This window comes from Neomonachus schauinslandi, chromosome 3 (assembly GCF_002201575.2).
Source record: "Neomonachus schauinslandi chromosome 3, ASM220157v2, whole genome shotgun sequence".
Taxonomy (NCBI): Eukaryota; Metazoa; Chordata; class Mammalia; order Carnivora; family Phocidae; genus Neomonachus; species Neomonachus schauinslandi.
In genome coordinates this window covers 78,525,030-78,547,126 of record NC_058405.1, presented here as the reverse complement: position 1 = coordinate 78,547,126, position 22,097 = coordinate 78,525,030, and the positions used below count along the sequence as shown (strand labels likewise).

Genomic DNA, 22,097 nt, shown 5'->3' with positions numbered 1-22,097 from the left:
CCTTGGTTCTAAGATTTACAAGTTTTACTATTACATGCTGGGGTGTTGGCCTGTTTTCCTTGATCTTGGGAGGGGTCCTCTCTGCCTCTAGGACACGAATGTTTGTTTCATTCCCCAGAGTAGGGAAGTTCTCAGCTATGATTTGCTCAAACACATCTTCTAGTCCTCTCTCTCTCTCCACTCACTCCGGGATTCCAATTATTCTGACATTGGAATGCTTCATGGTGTCACTTATTTCTCTGATTCTATTTTCATGGATTCTGAGTTGTTCTTCCCTGGCCTCCTCTTTTCCCTTTTTATCTATTATATTGTCTTCCAGGTCACTTATTCTCTCTTCTGCCTCAGTTACCCTAGCTGTTAGATTATCTAGATTGGATTGGATCTCATTGATAGCATTTTTATGTTCTACCAATTCAGCTTTCATTTCTGCCCTTAGAGACTCTATGTTGCCATTAACTGATTTCTCCATTCTAGCCATTGTCTTCACAATTGCTAGCCTGAATTCCATCTCCGACATCTTGGTTATATCTGTATCCATTTGTAAATCTGCAGCATAAATCATAATCTCTGAGTCTTTTCTACTTTGGGGGCTCCTCCTCCTAGTCATTCTCTTGATGGGTGTTTGAGGGAATGTATAGAGTCCAAATTATTGACCAGAACCCAAGCAAGATGCACCTGTTTTCTTAGGACCTTAGGGTTGCTGGCCTCTTGTTTTCCCAGCCTGTCTTCTGCGGGAGGGGCCTGCCGCATTGTTACTCAGGCAACCCTGTTTGGGCGGAGTTGCCCTGCCCCACTGTGGCAGGGGATGGGCTCAGCGGGAATCAGTTTTTGGGGTTTTCGTTCTCTGGCGGCTTTGCCTGGCGGCTTTCCGCATCTCTTCCGCGAGTCGGAGCAGAAGAGATCATTTCCAACCCTCTGCCTCAGAGACCTCAGTGTTCTTCAGTGAGCTCTCCAGGCCACATCGTCTCCGTTTCTGTCCGTGCTGCTATAAACTGCAGCATCCTGGGTTGTGCACCCCTCCACAGCGCTCCCAGTCCTGCCTCCAGGTCGGGGCACGTCTCTGCCCTTTGTGCTTCTAAAACCGCCAGCTGCCCCCAGATCGCACGCGCGACTCCACCACTCAGGTGCTCCGGTTTTCCGCCCTGGGGGCTGCCCTAGACTCCTTTCCCCGCCACTACTGGTCTGCAAGTCTGGGCCCCATCCGCAGCACGCGAGACTGTCACTCACTGGTGGTGTAGGATCCCCACGGCCAGGCACCCTCCTGCTGCCGTTTATCCTCCGATATCTGCCCGTGGAATCAGGGCTCCCCGCTTCGTACCTCAAAACCAACCACCTGCAATATTCTGTTTGTAGACATCCAGATCTTCTTACATCTCAGGCTGGTTTGGTGGGTGCTCAGAGTGGTCTGGTAGATATCCATCTCAATTCCAGGGACCAGTTGAAATAGGGTCCCCTACTCCTCCGCCATCTTTCCCCCCTCCCATTTTCTTTATCCCATATTGCCCACCCAACAGCCTCGATAATGAGACCAATATAATTACTGAAAATATGATTAATTAAATAATTTTTTTACATTGTTGTCCATTTTCTAATAGCTGTACTATATCTACTCTGTTAGATCATATATCCATTACAAACTATAGCCTCTCTTCCTTATTACTTTTGCTCATAGGTAATAAGATAATGAATACATATTTAATGTTCATATCAGAGTTAATATCCAGTAGTCATTCTGGTTGTCTAAAACTCATTCCCATTCTCTAGGAAACTGATTTTGTTGTAGATATTCAAGTTGTTGAACATTTTTATGCAGTGATTTGTGGAGACTCAAAAATAATGTACCATTACCATCACCTTCCTAGAATCTCATATGACAGTGACTTTTTGAAAAGAACAGGCCAGATGTCTTGTGAAATGTACTACATTCTGGATTTGTCTGTTTCTTTTTGGTTGCTGATTTCATCCTCTGACCCCTACCCCAAACTCCTCTTCCTAATATTCCACTCCAAGTCTAAAGGTTTGAATGTAATTTGAGGGTGGGAGGGAGAGAATGGACAAGAATACTCAGGTATGAAGTATTCTGGGCACTGTTTTCAGCACATCAGGTACATTATTTAGGTTTGTCACTATCAGTGATGCTACGTTTGGGTCACTTAACAAGGTGGTGACCACCAGGTCTCTCCTTTGTAAAAGTACATTTTCCACTTTAACAATCATAAAGGGTCTTGTGGGGTAAAATGTTAGCAGTATGTGAATATCTTCTTCCCCCAAAACTTTTCACCCAATGGTGTTAGCATCCACCGATAATCTGCCTAAATCAATTATTTTGTAGAATTTGAAAATCACCATGAAAAACCCTCTATTATTTATTTCTATACTTTCAAGCTGGCATTATTCTGTAAAGAGCTTTCAACTGGGGATGAAATAGAGCTTCCTAAAAAGGCAGCACAAAAACTTAATTATTTCCCCTTACTTACCCATTTTCAGAATAGGATGCTGGTATGACATTCAACTCCACTGTTAGCAAATAAATTTTAATGTTCTTGTTTTGAATATCAATAGGGAAACATGGATTTTTCTTTATCTTATGTGCCATTATCAACTACACTCATTCTTTCTTATGTTCAAACTGTCTCATCTTTGGCCACTGCTCTTCCAACCGACTCCTGCATGCTCCTGAATCATCCCCATTAGTCTTTGAGCACTTCCTTGCTGTCTAGCACAAGATATCCCAGGCTCACTTTATATTTTTTCCCACCTCCAGCCCCTGAAATTAGCCATTTCTCCAAGGGGCATTGGTTTTGTTTGTTTGTTTAAAGTAGGCTCTACCCCCAGTGTGGGGCTTGAACTCATGACCCCAAAATCAAGTCACATTACTCTATGGGCTCAGCCAACCAGGTGCCCTGCATCTGGTTCCTTTTAATGATATTTAGAAACCAACCTTTGAATACCAGGGGTGCTCATAGCTACTGGAGTTTCACTGCTTTAAAGGCCCTTTGGGATGACAGAAGTAGTATTATATACCTACTTATATTCACATTGATACTTCCAATTCAAATAGAATATTACAAAGTTTCTCCTTAATTTCTTAGGCATTATATTTGTATCTTTTTATGTTTATATACAATGAAAATCTTAGCTCCTAATTGATTTACTCATTCATTCATCCTAAAGTATACCTAAAATAGTTTAAACACTGCATACTAGTTTAAGTTTTCTTTGCAGTTTTAAAATTCTGTTTTGTTTTGGCTTTAAACTGTATCCCACTAAGGAGTACGATATTCAAAAGCCACTTGAAATCATTCTTTCCTCTGTGTATGGTACCAACTTCACATAAAATTAAGTTCATTTCTTTCAGGATTCCAAATTTTACAGTTTGCTTTTCCTCCTGTTTAATTTTATTTTTTTGGATATGTAAAAAATATAAATGGTTTAAAAGTCAAAACTATATAAAAACGTACTCAGAAAGGCCTGGCTTTCCTTTCTTACCTTCTCACCCCAGGTAATCATTTTTATTAGTTTGCTTTATCCTATTTCCTTCTGCAAAGTAAATAAATGTATTAAATAAAATATTTCTAATTTCTTCCTTTATATACCTATTCCACACCTTGCTTTTCTCACCACACCCTAGAAATCACGCACATCAGTACATAGAGACAATCATTGTGTTTTAAAGCACTCCACAGTACTCCATTGTGTGGATGTTCCAGTTATATAATCAGGCCTCTACTGATAGACATTTGGGTTGTCTCCAATCTCTACTGCTACAAACAATGTGGCAATGAATAACTTTCTGCATGTGTTGTTTATTTGTGGAAGTTTATTCTCAGTGTAGATTCCTAATTTGAAATTACTGGACCAAAAGTTAATCTGCCTGGTTTTCCCGAATCTCTTGTTTATAGAAGTTGTACCATTTTATACTCCTACAGGCATTGCATCAGACTGCCTGTTTCTCCATCGTGTACCCAATAAAGTGTTTCCAAACACTTTGTATCACAGGGTAATTTTACTTTGCATTTTCTTATACAAGAGAATAAGTATCTTTTCATGTGTTTTACGAGCCATTCTTTTTTGCTGTTGTTGTGAGCTGTTTATGACACTTATCCATTTTTTTCTGTTGGGCTTTCCTCACTCCCTGGTTATAAGATCATCCACCCATGTTTCTTTCTAGTATTTGAATGCTTTATTTTTTACATTCAACTGTGGTCCATTTTGAAATGGCAGATTCCAGCATGGGAAAAGTGTCAGATAAGCCTGAGAAATCTTGTGGTACCAGAAAGTAAGGAAGGAATAAATGATGGGAACATGTCAAAAGGATAGAGAAACCGAACTGAAGGGGCTCCTACTGGCCAAATCTGGGACAATTTGAGCAATAAAATAAATGACAGATCATAATCCATAAAAAAAGAATCCATGACAGCGTGCAGATGTAAATGAATTAACTGGGGAGGAGGGAAAGCTCTTCCTTATAGAATTCTAACTAGAAAATGCAGATGAAATCATAGAATTAGAAAAATCACCATTTGGCAACCAGCACAATAATAACTGTTTCAAGCAAGAATCCTCAATAGATGCTAAAAAGAGTAATGCAAGTAATCAGGAACAGAACAAATCTCAAGGTATTTCCCCACAAAGACACTTGTCTCAGGTTGGGTTCTCTGGAATCAGATGCTGAGAGAGAGTCTGGGGTACAGGCTATGTTCTAAGGAGAAATCTAACTGCAGTGCAGGCTTATCAAAATCTTGGCCAACTAGCAGAGAGCTCTAAAGCAGCCAGGCCCCTTCTCACTCAGGCACTGAATGCAGGCTGGCACAGGAAGGGTGTGACCTTGGGTGAAGTTAGTCATGCTGAAAGAAAGAGCTAACAGCTAGAAGCTGTCTGCAGACCACACCTTTCACAACTGAGCAGCAAAGTCCTTCCTCGAAAGATCTGTGTGGTGCATCTGAGTCTACCAAAATACTTATTAATTACAAAGAAAAACTGTATCCTTACAGAATGGAGAAACTTGGCAGATACCACCTGAAGTGGTGATTAAAGTTAACAGTCCTAGAAATGGTACATTCAATGATGGAACATCACTTTTATGGTATTCTTGCTAAAAATGTTACTTTGAGAACCTAATCATGAGGAAACATCAGACGAACCTAATTTGAGGGACATTCTACAAAGAAGCCTGTACTCTTCAAAATTGTTATGGTCATGAAAGAGAAGGCAACACTGAGGAACTCTTCCAGATTAAAGGACACCAAAGAGCATGATAACCAACTGCAGTGTGTGAGCATAGTCTGGACTGTGGAGCAGAAGGGATTAGTGGGGCAACTAATCTTTCTTCCAAAAGCATTGATAAAATACTACTGTAATCTATAAGCCTTATTCAGTATTTTATCAATGCTAATTTCCTGATTTTGATAATTGTACTCTGATTATATAAGAAAATGTTCTTTGTTATAGACTGAATGTTTGTGCCCCCCCCCCCCCGCAAATTCCTATGTTAAATCCTAATGCCCGATGTGATGGTATTGAAGACAGGGCCCTTGGGTGGTGATTAGATCATGAAGGTGAAGCCTTCACGAATGGGATTAGTGCCCTTTTAGGAGACCTCAGAGAGCTCCCAAGTCCCTTCTGCCATGTGATGACTCAGTGAGCACATGGCCGTCTAGGAACTAGGAGTAGGCCCGCACCTCACAACAAATATGCTGCTGCCCTCATGTGGGACTTCCCAGATTCCAGGATGAGGAGAAAGAAATTTCTGGTGCTTACAAGCCACCTGGTCTGTGGTATTCTGTTATAGAAGCTTGAACCGACAGACATTCTTGTTCTTGGGAAATATCACTGAGGTATTTATTGGTAAAGGGACATTATATCTGCAATTCATTCTCTGTTTCAGAGAATGAATAACAAAGAACATGTAGCAAATAACAACATTTAGGGAATCAGGGTGAAGGGTATAAGAAAATTCTTTGTACTATTTTTCACAAGTCTGAAATTATTTTAAAATTAAAAGTTTAAAATATAAGAAAAAATAAGATTTTATCAGTTTGGAATCTTGGAATTTTATCTTGGAATATCGTATGAGGTATGGACCTGATTTTATCTCTCACCAAATATCTATTCATTTGTCCCATCTGTTCCTCTGTGACCTGAGATGCTACTTTTATCACGTTCTAAATTTCTATAGTTACTATTTCTGGACATTCTGTTCTGTTCCATTGGCCATATGTCTGTCCACATATCATAACATACAATTGTTCTTATAACAGACTTTATTTTTTAGAGCAGTTTTAGGTTTGGAGCAAAACTGAACAGAAAGTAGAGAGTTCTCACAAGCCCCTACCCTAATAGTTTTAATTATACAGGCTTTGTGGTTTAAAACATGGTAGAGTAGGGTTTGCCCCCTTTTTAACTCTTCTTTTTCAGAGGTTTCCTGATTCTTTTCTGTTTATTTTTCCCCATGACTTTTAGGATCAACTTGTTTAGTGCCAGAAAAAAGAAAACTTACTGGGAATAGAATTCATTTATACATTAACTTGGGGAGAACAGAAATCTTTGTAATGTTGCGTTATTCTATCCATGAACATGAAATATGCAATGTCTTTTCTTTCCACTTGTTCAAGCCTACTTTTCGTTTTTCAAGAATGTTTTCCTCTTACAGATCTGGCATATTTCTTAAGTTTATTCTTAAGTATTTTATCTTTTTGATGTTAGTGGAAACAGAGACTTTTCTTCCACCATGTTCTCAAACAAATTATTATGTATATACAGAAAGTATTGGTTTTTGTTTGCTAATTTTGTAACCTGGTTTTTGTTTGGTAATTTTACTCAATTCTTTTTGTTTGGGTATTCTGTTGTTATTGATCCTCTTGGCTTTTCAACATACACTAACACATCATCTATACACAGAAATAGCTTTCCCCCTTCCTTTCCTTCTTATGCTTCTAATTATTTTCTCTTGATTGAATATGGTAATTGATTTTGTTAATACAGTACAATGCTACACAGCAATGGCCATGGTAATAAGCATCTTTTGTTTCTGGTTTTAGAGGAAACTGATCGAGTATTTTGTGTGTGTGCAATTTTGTTCAAAAACCACTTATTCCAATTTTATTTAGCCTTTTTAAAAATTAGGCATAGACGTTGGGATTTTTCAAGTACCTTTTTGTCATCTATAGAAATAATGATTTTTCTTCCTAAATGATGAATTTAGTAACAAAAGGTAAGTAGAAGAAATTAGCTATTACCCCTCATATCTACTGGTAACACCACTTTTTTCAGAGGCACAGTCCCTTCAGTACTGATCAGCTCCCCATTCCCCCCCAACACCACTATTGGGAGCTTTGTTCCCAAAGATCAACAACTGTCTAAAAGGATTTAAGTAGGTGTTTCATGAAAAAAAAATTATGGTAAAAAAAAGTTTAGAAAAATACTGGGTTAAACAGATTTAGATAATTATAGCAGGGCTTCTTAAAACTTGTAATATGAATAAAATACTTAGGAATAAACTTAACCAAAGAGGTGAAAGACTTGTACTCTGAAAACTATAAAACTGACGAGAGAAATTGAAGACAACACAAAGAGAAATGGAAAGACATTCCATGCTCATGGGTCAAAAGAACAAATATTGTTAAGATGTCTATATTACCCAAAGCAATCTACGTATGTAATGCAATCCCTATCAAAATACCAAGGGCATTTTTCACACAACTAGAACAAACAATCCTAAAATTTGTATGGAACCACAAAGATCCCAAATAGCCAAAACAATCTTGAAAAAGAAAAACAAAACTGGAGGTACCACAATTCCAGACTTCAAGTTACATTACAAAGCTGTAGTGATCAAAACAGTATAGTACTGGCATAAAAACAGACACATAGATCAATGGAAACGAATAGAGATCCCAGAAATAAATTCATAATTCTGTGGCCAATTAATCTTCAACAAAGCAGGAGAATATCCAATGAGAAACAGACAGTCTATTCAACAAATGGTGTTGGAAAAACTGGACAGCCACATGCAAAAGAATGAAACTGGACCACTTTCTTTCACCATACACAGAAATAAACTCAAACTGGATTAAAGACCTAAATATTGAGACCTGAAACCATAAAAATCCTACCAGACAGCATGGGCAGTAAACCTCTTTGACACTGGCCATAGCAACTTCTTACTAGGTATGTCTCATGAGGCAAGGGAAACAAAAGCAAAAATAAACTACTGGGACTTCATCAAAATAAAAAGCTTCTGTACAGCAAAGGAAACAACCAACAAAACTAAAAGATAACCTACTGAATGGGAGGAGATGTTTGCAAATGACATATCTAATAACAAGTTAGTATCCAAAATATATAAAGAACTTATACAACTCAACACCAAAAAAACACACCAAAAAATGCAATTAAAAAATGGAAAGTAGACACAAACAGACATTTCTCCAAAGAAGACATACAGATGGCCAATAGACACGTGAACATATGCTCAACATCATTCATCAAGGAAATGCAAATCAAAACCACAATGAGATATCACCTTGCACCTGTCAGAGTGGCTAAAATAAAATAAGAAACAACAAGTGTTGGTGAGGATGTGGAGAAAAAGGAAACTTTGTGCACTGTTGGTGGGAACGCAAACTGGTGCAGCCACCATGGAAGACACTATGGAGGTTCCTCAAAAAATTAAAAATAGAACTACTCTATGATCCAGGAATCACACTGCTGGGTATTTACTCAAAGAACATGAAAACACTAATTTGAAGGGATATATGCACTCCTATGTTTATTGCAGCATTATTTACAATAGCCAAGGTATAGAAGCAGCCCAAGTGTCAACAGATGAATGGATAAAGAAGATGTGATAAATATTTACAACAGAATATTATTCAGCCATAAAGAAGAATGAAATCTTGCCATTTGCAACAAGAATGGATCTAGATAGTATAATGCTAAGTGAAATAAGCCAGTCAGAGAAAGACAAATACCATATGGCTTCACTCATATGTGGAATTTAAGAAACAAAACAAATGAACAAAATCGGGGGAAGAGACAAACCAAAAAACTGGCTCTTAACTACAGAGAAGAAACTGATGGTTACCCGAGCCGAGGTGAGCGGGGGGGATGGGTGAAATCAGCAAAGGGGATTAAAAGTACACTTATCTTGATGAGCACAATATATGGAACTGTTGAATCACTATATTGTACACCTGAAACTAATATAACACTATATGTTAGTTACACTGGAATTTAAAAATAAAACTTAAAATATGCAAATGAGCACTATAATATTAAAGATAGGGACTATTATTTGAAGTCTAAATGCATTTGACCATGCACATTTATACATTTTTGTATTCCTAGTGCCAAATACAGCACCTAGAATACTATAAGCACAAAGCAAGGTAGGGAGAAAGTGAAAGAGGAAGTACTTATTTTACATGGCGTAGTCAGAAAAGCCTCTCTGACAGCTGAGTATTTTAAAAGGAATCTAGATGGAGAGAACTAGCTATGTGGAATCTGGAGGGAAATCATCCCAAACAGAAAGAGAAGGAAGTACAAAGGTCCTGAAGTGGGACCATGCATGGCCTGATAGATGAAAAGCAAGGAGGCCTGTTTGGCTGAAGCAGAGTTGGCAAAGGAAGAGATGAGTCAAAATTAGTGGCAGATCAGAGCATTTAGGGCCTTAGAGACTAGAGAAAGAACTTTGGATTTCATTATGAGCAAAGAGGAAAGCCACTGGAGGGTGCTGAACAGAGGAGTAATAAACTTGCCTTGGATTTTAAAAGATTCATGCTGGCATTTTTGGGGAACACAATATACTGTTAGAAAGCTACTGCGTATGTGTACATGGTATTTGTCATAGCCATGACCCCCCACTTCTCCTTTTTAAATATTTGTAAAAAGTATACGTTATCCACAGAAAAATAAGAACCACCCAAGAAGAAAAAAACCAGTATAAATTCACACTAGTGATATATGCAATCAACATACACAATAATATTTTGGTGTTATTATTTCCATCAGGTGCTGATGATATCCTTTTCATGCAATTAGTTTAAAAAGCTTCCTTGAAGACTTCACATTTAATAAGTTCATATTTATTTTTATATGTTGTTCAGTTAGTATGTTAATAAAAATTACTCCTATGATTCCAACTGGGTGGGCCAAAGTCCACATTAGTAAGTATAAGAAACACTGGGAAGAGTGAGAAAACACATAGAACAGAAATGTTTTAAAAACAATTTTAAACAATCTTTATCATCAAGGAATATGAATCTCTATTTTAGAGAAATCTATTCTCCATAAAACCATAATCACCATTATTTGTGACCTACTATTTCAGTTAAGTGTAGGTGCCCATCTGCTTAAGAAGATATGCTGCATATTTCAGCAATACCTAAATCTGTGTAGCTTATATGCTTATAAGAATAGTGTCAGGTATTAATCTTCTTAAAGTCCCACATTATGTGAAAGCCTCCCTCCCTTAAACAACATATTCTCCCACACACATACTCTGGACACAACCAGCAGCTCATGCAAAATGGGTACATGCTTTTGCAATATGATCTTCAAATACAGCCAATAAGAAGAGAATATTGAAAAAAAGACTGTGAGAATATGCTTTCACTCACTAAAGATGGGGAGAGGAGGTTAAAAAACAAACTAAGAGGGGCGCCTGGGTGGCTCAGTCCTTAAGCGTCTGCCTTCGGCTCAGGTCATGATCCCGGGGTCCTGGGATCGAGCCCCACATCGGGCTCCCTGCTCTGCGGGAAGCCTGCTTCTCCCTCTCCCACTCTCCCAGTTTGTGTTCCTTCTCTTGCTGTGTCTCTCTCTGTCAAATAAATAAATAAAAATCTTTAAAAAAAACCTAAGAATTAAAAATAAAGAAACAAAGAAAACTACCAAAAAAGGACAAAAAAAGGAAGGCAAGAAAAAATATACTAGTGGCTATTTAAATCTCCCTATCTCCAGTAATATCTGAAAGGCTACTCTGCTAAGAACTTTACATTATTTTGTAAGACAGGTATTATTCCATTTTCTGGCATAGGAACATTAGTTCAGAGAGGTTAAATGATTTATGAAGATCATTCAACAAGTATTAAAGTATAGCCAGGAGGCCAGTGTGACAGCTGTAGAAACAAAGGAAGAGTGGAGAGGAAATTATGTCAGAGAAGTAATGAGGGGAGGAGGCCATGGTAAGCACGTTAGGTGTTCCACTGAACAAGACAGGAAACCAGCCAAGGTTTTCAGAAGAGGAGTGACCAATCTGGTATTGATTTTAAAGGAACTATTCTGGCTGCTCTGCGGAGAATGGACAAGGTACAGGGTGAGGATGGGGGTGGAGTGACGAGGGAGAGACAAAATATAAGAGTATAGTACTACAATGATATAATGTGATAACCACCCACAACTTAGTGCCTTCAACAACCACCAAGTATTATTTCCTATAATAGTGTGGGTCAGCAGTTCAGGCTATAATCAGCCGGACTGCTTTTCTACTAGTTATAGTCAACTGGCAGCTCAACTGGGGCAGGAGACTCTAAGATGGCCTCATTCATATATCAGGGGCTTTGGCACTTAGCTCACCTTGGCTGGGCCTCTCTCTCCATACAGTCTAGCCTGGACTCCCTTACATGGCAGCCAGTTTCAAAAGAGTTAGGGCAGAAGATCCATGCTATCTTGAGGCCTAGGCTCTAGATCTCACACATCACTTCTACCACATTCTATTGATCAAAGCAAGTACAAGGCCAGCCCAGATTCACTGGGTGGGCAAAAAGACTCCCTGTCTTGATGGGAGGAGGTACAAATTATTGTGGTCATGTTATTCAATCTGCTCCACAAGACAGAGATTATAGTGGCTTGAATGAATATAGTTCCATGGTGGTGGTAAGCAGCTGGATTTAATGCCAGGATTTCTTAATTAATTGGATATGGGAAGATTTTTCAACCAAGAAACTAGAAGGATGAAACTCATTTACTGAACTAGGGTAGGAGGAGTTGGGGGGGAGGGGGGGCGGAGAGAGAAATAATTCAGGAGTTTTTGTTTTAGATGTGGTAAGTCTGAGATGCCTATTAGATATCCAAGTAGAGATATCAAGTAGATGGTTAGTCTGGAGTTTAGCATGCTATATCTTTGCCACAAACTAGAAGAGGCCAGGGGGGAAGGAAAGTTTTATTTGTATCACTAGGGCATAATGGTCTTCTTCCAAATAGTCTGCCATGGTTTCTAAGTTGTCCAGCACCTTTTCCTTCATGTATCTTGTCTTATAAGAAACAGGGAAGACCCAAAGAAGGTCCAGTTAATATGGAAGAAAATACAAAAGCTCTTTTTGTTCATTTGGGTTGGGTTTTTTGGATATATATTTATAGAGCTCTCTCAGACCAGTTTGCTTTCTGGTATCAACAGAAAATAACATAAGAACAAATTAATTCACTAGCAGTCAAAAGAAAAAAATCTGTTCTTTAGAAAAAGAAAAGAAAAAAGGAAAGAAGACTGGGATAATTATAGAATGCAAATAAAAAGGTTCACAGGGCACTATAGCTTTCAAAGGCAAGTTATATAGAATATTACTATACTCCAGCATCTGAAAGCAGATAGGAAATAACAAAATAAGAAGGTTTTTATTTATTTTTTATTTAAAGATTTTATTTATTTGACAGAAAGAGACACAGCGAGAGAGGGACTACAAGCAGGGGGAGTGGGAGTGGGAGAGGGAGAAGCAGGCCTCCCGCCGAGCAGGGAGCCCGATGTGGGGCTCCATCCCAGGACCCTGAGATCATGACCTGAGCTGAAGGCAGACGCTTAACGACTGAGCCACCCAGGCGCCCCAATAAGAAGGTTTTTAAAAATATCCTAATTCACATCTTAACTTTTCCTATGATTATGTCAACCACTGGGGATGAGATATAGGGAACTAGTTTTTTTTCTAAATAATATCAGTATAATTTCAAAGAATCATTGTTTCATTATCCAAAACAAAGACTCCATAACCAATAAGCAAGATCATCCAGGCTTTAACCCTGAAGACTACTGAAATATATGTATGGTAATCATAATTTAATTAATATTGTTATTGTGGATGTTTGTTCTAATACATTCAAACATGATTCAAGTGAGTTTATGACTGTATGATTCTATTCAATTCAACACATATTAATTGAATGTTTATTAGTAATTAGACTCTCTAGTAGATGCAAAGATGAGCAAGACCCATACATACTGAAATCTTGTAAGCAGGATTTTTCAAATACTTAAATGTGATAATAATAGTATATATTTTTAATTTATATTCTAATTCAATGCACAAATGATTTGTGGAGGCTTACAAGAAATAATATTCTTAAATAAAGCTGTAAATATATTTTAAAAACAGAAAAATACAAATTAGATGTGAAGTAGAGAATAAGGGGAGAAATACCAACACATGCTACAACACAGAGAAACCTCAAAAACATGTAAAAGACACCAAACACAAAAGACCACTTACTGTATGACTCCATTTACATGAGATGTCCAAGAAAGGCATACAGATACAGAACACAGATTAGAGGTTGCCTGGGGCTGGGAACAGGAATTAACCATTATTAGGCATGAGGGATCTGACAAAGGTGACTGCAATGTTCTAAAAATGAATGGCCTTATAACAGCACAACTTGGTAAATTTACTGAAAACCACTGCATTTTATATTTCAAATGAGTGAATGTTATGGTATGTAAATTACACGCTATAAAGTTTTTTTTTTTTAAAAAAGGTAAAATAAAAATGTTTATAGACATACAAAAGCTGAAATAATTCATCACCAACTGACATGCCTTATAATAAATGTTAAAGAAAGCCCTCAGGTAGAGGGGAATGACATGAGAAGGAAATCTGGATCTATAAAAAAAGAAAAGTACCAGAAATGGTAACAACATGGTTAAATATATAAGATTTGTTTTCATATTGTTTAAATCTTTTTAAAAGATAATAAATGGTTTAAACAAAATAATACCAATACAGTGAGTTTTATAATATAAAAAATGCATAATAATAGCATATAAGGCTGGGAGGGAAGAATTGGAAGAGTGCTTTTATAAGGTACTATATGTGAAGTAGTATATCACTAGAAGGTAGATTATAATAAATTAAAGATGTAATCTATAAACCCTAAAACAAATCACTAAAATAACAGAGTTACAACTAATAAGCCAACAAAGGTGAGAAAATAGAATCATAAAAAATAACTCAAAAGTCAAAAATCATTAAATAACTCGAAAGAAGGCAGGAGAAGGAAAAGGGAACATACAATAGATAGGACAGATTTAAAAAAAAAAAACAGCAAATGGTAAGACTTAAACCTAACTATACCAATAATTACATTAAATGTAAATGGTCAAAACACCCCAACTAAAAGAGATCGTACTATAATTGATAATACTGTTGTATATTTGAAGGTTGCTGAGAGTAAATCTTAAAAGTTCTCAACACAAAGGAAAAAAAATATGTAACTATATGTGGTTAATGGATGTTAACCAGATTTATTGTGGTGATCATTTTATTTAATTATACCAAGTATATTTATATATTAACTTATTGTGTTGTACACTTGAAACTAATATAATGTTATACGTCAACTGTAACTCAATAAACAAACAAAAACAACAAAAAAAAGGAAAAAAAGCCACAGATTTTCAGATTGACTTTAAAAAGCAAGACCTAACTATAGGCTGCTTATGAGAAATGCATTTTTTTTTTTTTAAGTAGGCTCCACGCCCAGCTTGGAGCCCAGTGCAGGGCTTGAACTCACAACCCTGAGATCAACACCTGAGCTGAGATCAAGATTTGGATGCTTAATTGACTGAGCCACCCAGGCGCCCCAAGAAATGCATTTTATTTTATTTTTTTAAGATTTTATTTGACAGAGAGAGAGCACAGCAGAGGGAGTGGCAGGGAGAGGGAGAGGGAGAAGCAGGCTCCCCGCAGAGCAAGGGAAGCCTGATGTGGGACTCAATCCCAGGACCCCAGGATCATTACCTGAGCCAAAGGCAGTTGCTTAACCAAATGAACCACCCAGGTGCCCAAGAAGTGTGTTTTATTTTTTTTTTAAAGATTTTATTTATTTATTTGAGAGAGCGAGCACATGAGAGGGGGGAGGGTCAGAGGGAGAAGCAGACTCCCTGCCGAGCAGGGTGCCCGATGTGGGACTCCATCCAGGGACTCCAGGATCATGACCTGAGCCGAAGGCAGTCGCTTAACCAACTGAGCCACCCAGGCACCCAAGAAGTGCATTTTAAATATAAAGACATAAACAAGTTAAAATAAAAGGACAGAGAAAGACCTTCCATGCTAAAACTAATCAAAAGGAAGATTAGTGGGCTTGTTAATATCTGCCAAACTAGATTTCAAAGCAAATAATATCACCAGGGATAAGAAAGTCATTTCATAATGACAAAGGGTCAATTCATCAAGAGAACACTATAATCCTAAACACTGTTTGTACCTAATTACAGAGCTGCAAATGCAGGAAGCAAAAACTGACAGAACTACAAGGAGATAGACACAAATCCATAATTATAGTCATACCTCTCTTAATAATTAATCGATAGAACAAACAGAAAATCAGTAGGGTGCCTGGGTGGCTCAGTTGGCTAAGTGTCTGCCTTTGGCTCAGGTCATGATCCTGGGGTCCTGGGATTGAGCCCTCCATTGGGTTCCCTGCTCAAGGGGAGCCTGCTTCTCCCTCTCTCTCTGTCCCACCCCCCCCAAGCTCATACTCACTCTCTCAAATAAGTAAGTAAATAAATAAAATCTTAAAAAAAGAAAAGAAAATCAGCAAGAACATAGGAAACTTGAACAGCACTGTCAACCAACTTGCCTTAACATCTATGGCACATTATGACATAATAGAAAACTCTACCCAACAACCAACAGCAAAATACACCGCTGAACACAACAGAATACATTTTTCTCAAATGCACAAGAAATGCTTCCACTACAGCCCACATTTCGGGCCATAAAACAAGCCTGAGTACATTTTAAAGGACTCAAGTCATGCAAGGTATCTGACCACATGGAATTAAATTCAAAATCAGTAACAAAAAGGTATCTGGAAAATCCTCAAATAACTGCAAATTAGCATACTCCTAAAATAACCCATGGGTCAAAGATGAAATCCAAAGTGAATTTAGAAAATAATTTTAATTGAATGAAAATGAAAGTACAACATATCAACATTGATGGAAGTGGATAAAGCATTATTTAGGAGTAAATTTATAGGACTAAATACGTAAGAAAGGACTCAAATCAGTGACTTCAGTTTCCACATTAGGAAACTAGAAAAAGATCAAATTAAATCCAAAGTAAAAGAAGGAAAGAAACAATACATATCAGACAAGAAATCAATGAAAAAGAAAATGAAATAATAGAGAAAAATCAATGAAATCAAAAGCTGGTTGTTTTGAAACCAATAAAAAACACTGGAATTAACTCTGGCAAGACACTGTGCTCAATGTTGATATTTAAGCTCTTTATCTTGTCTCATTCTAAATTTGAAGAAATTATGAAGGAGACACAGGAATATTAGCTATACAGTCTGAGGTCACATTTCTACATATGTCTCTCTGAAAAGAGATAAGAGGCATACCCATCCTTGGGCAAACCACATAGCTCTTCCACACAACAGTTTTCTCAGAAGTAAAATAAATGGATTAGATCATCTCTAAAATCTTTTGGGCTTTAAAATCCTCTACATGTCAAATAAGAGGTACACATCTACTATTGACAATTCTAAATGACCTGAACAAGATGTCCTGATAAAACCCTGGGAGCCTGAATTAGTACTTTCCTCGAAAATAACCATCTTGACCAAAGTGTAAAAGTTGGTCAATCCACCCATAAATTCATATGTTTAAATATCAACCTCGGGAGAAAATCAAAAGAGGATTTCAGTTTAATGTCAAGTGCCAATATTATTAATTACTTAATCATTACTTCTCCCCTGTGAGATGGCCATCTTAGATTCATTACTTCTTAATTTTGTCTTCAATATTACTCCTTCTAGTAGTAAAAGTACACATTTTATATGTGTGTGTGGTTATAGTTATAACATATAACTTATATAAGTTATAGAGGCTGAAAAGGAATGAGGGCCTTTTATAAATTTGTTTGTTCAAATGTCCTATTGTGGGCCAGCATTTTTATTGTCTGAGCTATTTAGGAACACTCTGCTGCTACCTTTTAGGAGAAAATTACCTTATATAAATAGATCATAGATAAGACTGAAATCTGCCATGAGTGTACAGACCTGGATAACCAAGTAGACTAGTCTTGCACAGTAGTTAATTTTAAAAGCGTGGGCTCTAGAGCCAAACTACTTGACTTCTAATGATGATTATGCCATTTACTAGTTGTATTACCTTGGACAAATTATTTAACTTTTTGGACATTTATATGAGCATTAAATAAACACAATAAAGATGTAATTATAATCACTCTCTCCTATCTAGTTTGATAAAAAAAATACCAGAAGCTAAGAAAATTCTATAAAAATTATTAAAACAGCACTTTTTTTTTATTTCAACTTGTGTATATAGTGTTATATTAATTTCAGGTGTAAAATATAGTGATCCAACAATTCCACATATTACTCAGTGCTCATCAAGACAAGTATACACTTTTTTTTTAAGAATTGAAAGTATGTTTATTTAAAAAATTTTTTTAAATATGTTCAGTTAGCCAACACATTAGTTTTTGATGTAGTGTTCAGTGATTCATTAGTCACATATAACACCCAGTGCTCATCACAACATGTGCCCTCCTTAATACCCATCACCCTGCAAGTATACTCTTAATCCCCTTCACCTATTTCACCCATCCTCCTTCCCACCTCCCCTCTGGTAACTATCTGTTCTCTATAATTAAGAGTCAGTTTTTTGGTTTGTCTCCTTTTTTCCCCCCACTTTGTCCATTTGTTTTACTTCTTAAATTCCACATGAGTGAAATCATATGGTATTTGTCTTTCTCTGACTTATTTCACTTAGTATTATACTCTTATACCCTCTGGCTCCATCCATGTTGCTGCAAATGGCAAGATTTCATTCTTTTTATAGCTGAATAATATTCCATTGTGCATACACACACATACACACATTTTTTTTTTTTTAAGATGTTACTTATTTATTTGAGAGAGAGAGGGAGAGAGAATGTGCACATGTGTGCATGCACAAGCTGGGGGTGGGGGTGGCAGGGAGGGTGAATGCAAGGGGGAGAAGCAGACTTCCTGCCCAGCAGAGAGGCCAACGAAGGGCTCAATCCCAGAACCCTAGGATCAGGACCTGAGCCAAAGGCAGATGCTTAACCAACTGAGCCACCCAGGTGCCCTATACTACCTCTTCTTTATCCATTCATCAGTCAATGGACACTTCGGCTGCTTCCATAGTTTGGCTATTATAAATAATGCTAAAAAGGCACTTTAAACTCATACTTACTCAATTTACAGAAAAATTATATATTGACATATTCCAGTGGGAGGGTCCATGTTATGAAAACATAAATATATAAAAGTAGTTTAAAAGACAGTTTTACTATGAAAGTGAATGAGGTTTTATGCTGATTCATACAGTCCAGTGATACTGCAGATCTCCCAAATTCTCCCTAGTTAACCTCAGATAACTTAGAAATATTAAGTGCAGGCCCTATAAGACCTTTCACTGCTGAATATTTTATTTTATTTACATTTTTTAATTTTATTATGTTATGTTAATCACCATACATCATTAGTTTTTGATGTAGTGTTCCATGATTCATTGTTTGCGTATAACACCCAGGGCTCCATTCAGTACATGCCCCCTTTAATACCCATCACCAGGCTAACCCATCCCCCCAACCCCCTTCCCCTCTAGAACCCTCGGTTTGTTTCTCAGAGTCCATAGTCTCTCATGGTTCGTCTCCCCCTCCAAGTTCTGCTGAATATTTTAAAATTCTGTCAAGCTTTGGGCCTTAATTGTTGCAGAATGTTTTAACTTAATGAAATCCTGGGGTATGATCTCTAATGGATGGGCCTAAAGCCTAACTGAAGTCATGATCTCCAAAAAGGGGAACCACTTAACCCCACCCACTACCCCCCCCAATCATGGAACAAACAATTACAGTTCCAGTGACTCACTAAAAGTTACATGTATAGTATAAAGATGTGGATCACAGTGCAATAGCCACTCAATAATTGCGTGACCTAACCAAAGACCTATTTGCTCAGAGTCTTATTTCCTACATCTGTAGAAGATACCTATGATCGGAGATATTGAGGATTAAAGGAAAGAATGAATAAAATGTCCCTTCCAGAGGCACCTGGGTGGCTCAGTTGTTAAGTGTCTGCCTTCGGCTCAAGTCATGATCCCAGGGTCCTGGGATCGAGCCCCGCATCGGGCTCCTTGCTCTACAGAGAGCCCGCTTCTCCCTCTCCTCCCCGCTTGTACTCTCTCACTGTCTCTCCTTCTCCCTCTCTCTAATAAATAAATAAAATGTTTAAAAATAAAATAAAATGTCCCCTCCATCCCCACTAGCACACAGCACTTCCCAATTCATATTCATTTCCCTTTCTTTATGTTTAACTTCACCTTTTTTTTTTTTTTGACAAAAACGACCTATAGGTTAGGCTGTGCGATTTCAACATAAATGCACATTTTTAGTGTTCCTTCAGAAGCTTTACTTCAAAACCACTGTGTAATTAGGATAGGGTAGGAATAATCTTCTGACAGAATTAAATAAGTCTGGTACAACTTTTGGAATAAATACCCACTTCAGAGTAAATAAGATCAAGTACCATAATAAACTGATGAGAATCCTATGATCACTATCATTTTTTGGAAGTAGCTTCAAGAAATACCTAAATCTAGTCAATTTTCATTGATTCAAACATCATTATTCAATAATATTCAACAGATTATCTCCACTATAATGTGGAAATGTATTCCACAACTAATTTATTCTGGGCCCATTTGCAGGGATAGTTTTCCTTAAAATTAAATATCTATAGGTACAATATAATTTTCTTGAAGGTGGTTATTTTCATTTAAAAACCTACTTCAAACTTTCTGACCCAAAGCATTCTCTTTCATGTGCAGAACTCAGTTTTAACCAAGTATTTGACAGTTGTACAAATCCAGAGCCACCCACAACTGGAGAAGTCTGGATTCTGTCACTTGCAAGTGGAGTGGGTGGTACAACTTCTTTTCATTTCATACTATTAGTATCAATCTACCTCATGTGGCTCTTTTTTAAAAGTGTATATAACAAGGGTCCTTTAGAGAGCTGTGGCCTGGAGACTAAAACTAGATCATTCCGGGATACCAAGGGATTGCTTTTACAAACACCACTTACCATTTGGTCCTAAGTTGTCACGAAGAATTGGTATAAAGAGCAGACACACACAGAAGCGGAAGGCTAGGATAACCCTAAAACAGCTGCACACTCAAAGCCTATGAACAATTAACTTCAGGCAGAGGAACCAATCACTATCACAAACACAGTAGGAGCCCTCAAACAGTGTTTGGAGCACAACCAATTTCCTTCGATCTTAACGGCCACCTATTCAAATCAATATCATAAATCCTTGAGGTGTACTGCGGTGTTACTCCTTTCTTATCCCAGGGAACCTGGTGAGGAACTGAACTGGCAGTAACGAAAATAAAAATCTGAGGATGAAAAAAATATACACCTCCATAATAAATAGCGAAGAAAAAAAGAGAATCGAGCTATATCTCATCTCACTCATTCTTTCGGCCTTAACGTAACATTTTGTATAAGTTACTGGATTCAGACGTAAAAGAAATAAACTTGAAAATGGGTCAGTGCCACCAAAAATCAGAAGCGGGCGCTCATCTGTCTTCTATGGCTAACGAAAAGACCACCTGCCTTCCCCCACCCTCCAGCCAGCTCTTCAGGTAACACGCTTTTCTTCTCGCGCTGTTGAGGCAATCTAGGAGGAACAGATTTCTTGAGTTTAAAACATTAACAAAAGCAAAGAATGCAACACACACACACACACACACACACACACACACACACACTCACACACACACAAAACTTCTACGAAGCTCGGCTCTTCCGTTCGAGGAAAACCCGTCTCGGAGCATTCCACCTCAGGAGAACGAGACGCCCGCGGGGGACCGCAGACCCCAGGACGCTATCACCGCCTCGCTGTGCCAGGACCTCGGTCGGAGCGGTGCGGCTCGGCGCGGGGTGTCGCGCAAGCCCGAAGGCCGCACCGCACCGCACCGCACCACCGTGACAAAGCCACGAGCGCGGCGGCCTGCTTCCCCCCGGGCCCGGGCCGGACCCCCGCGGCCCCGCAAGGGCAGGCGCAGGCCCGCGGGGCGCAGAGGCCCGGCCTTCCGCCCGGTCCCGGCCCCCGCCTGGTACTCACACACGCACAGCTCCACCACGTACGCATAGTAGGACCAGACGACCACGAAGGTGATGAAGAGCACCGGCACCCAGCCCACGCTGCGCTGGCAGCAGCGCCAGAACGTCCACGGCGCCATGTTCCGCTGGCGGCTGCTGCACCCAGCGCCCCACTGTAGAGGGGAGCGCCAGGCCCCCGGCGGCGGCGGCGGCGGCGGCGGCGACGACTGGGGCGCTCCGGGCCGCTCCTCGCCCAGGTGCCCCGCCTCCGAGACAGAGCCCGCCGAAAAGAAGATGGGAGTCCCCTCCACGACTCCTCCCCTCGCCGCGCCCGGCCAGGTCCCGCCCCGGCCCTGCATCCCACCGCCCCCCACCCTGCCCCCCTCCCCGCGCCCACGCCCGCCCCGCCTCTGCCCGCCTCCGCCCGCCTCCGCCCGCCTCCGCCCGCGCCTCCGGGGGCGGGGCCCGAGCGTGGGGGCGGGGGTTCCGTTGGGGACGGCCCTTGGGGCGTGGCGGAATGGCCCTGTGGCAGGAAAAGGTTGGGGGAGGAGAGGAGGAAGCGAGTCTGGAGTGGTCCCTAAGACGAAACATACTTCGTGGATGGCTGACGGGGTGGGGAGGAAGTGGCTTTTGTGGACTGCGTCTCACGTCGGGAGGCTGCTGGAAATGATTCCTTGACTGATTCGTGGGCCTTGGCCTCTCCCTACAGAACTTGCTCTCCTGGGGTCC

At 39.1% G+C, this 22,097-nt stretch overlaps 1 protein-coding gene across 2 annotated transcripts in view; it reads right to left on the bottom strand.

Annotated features, from left to right (window-relative positions):
• ZDHHC20 (zinc finger DHHC-type palmitoyltransferase 20) overlaps window positions 1-21,714 on the bottom strand; it is a 77,454-nt gene extending 55,740 nt beyond the window's left edge. For both annotated transcript variants that reach the window (XM_021678325.1, XM_021678326.1), the window contains exon 1: window positions 21,391-21,714. In XM_021678325.1, the coding sequence (XP_021534000.1) occupies window positions 21,391-21,508 (118 nt within the window). In that variant the 5' untranslated portion in view covers window positions 21,509-21,714. The remainder of the gene's footprint in view (window positions 1-21,390) is intronic.
• Window positions 21,715-22,097: the final 383 nt, after the last annotated feature.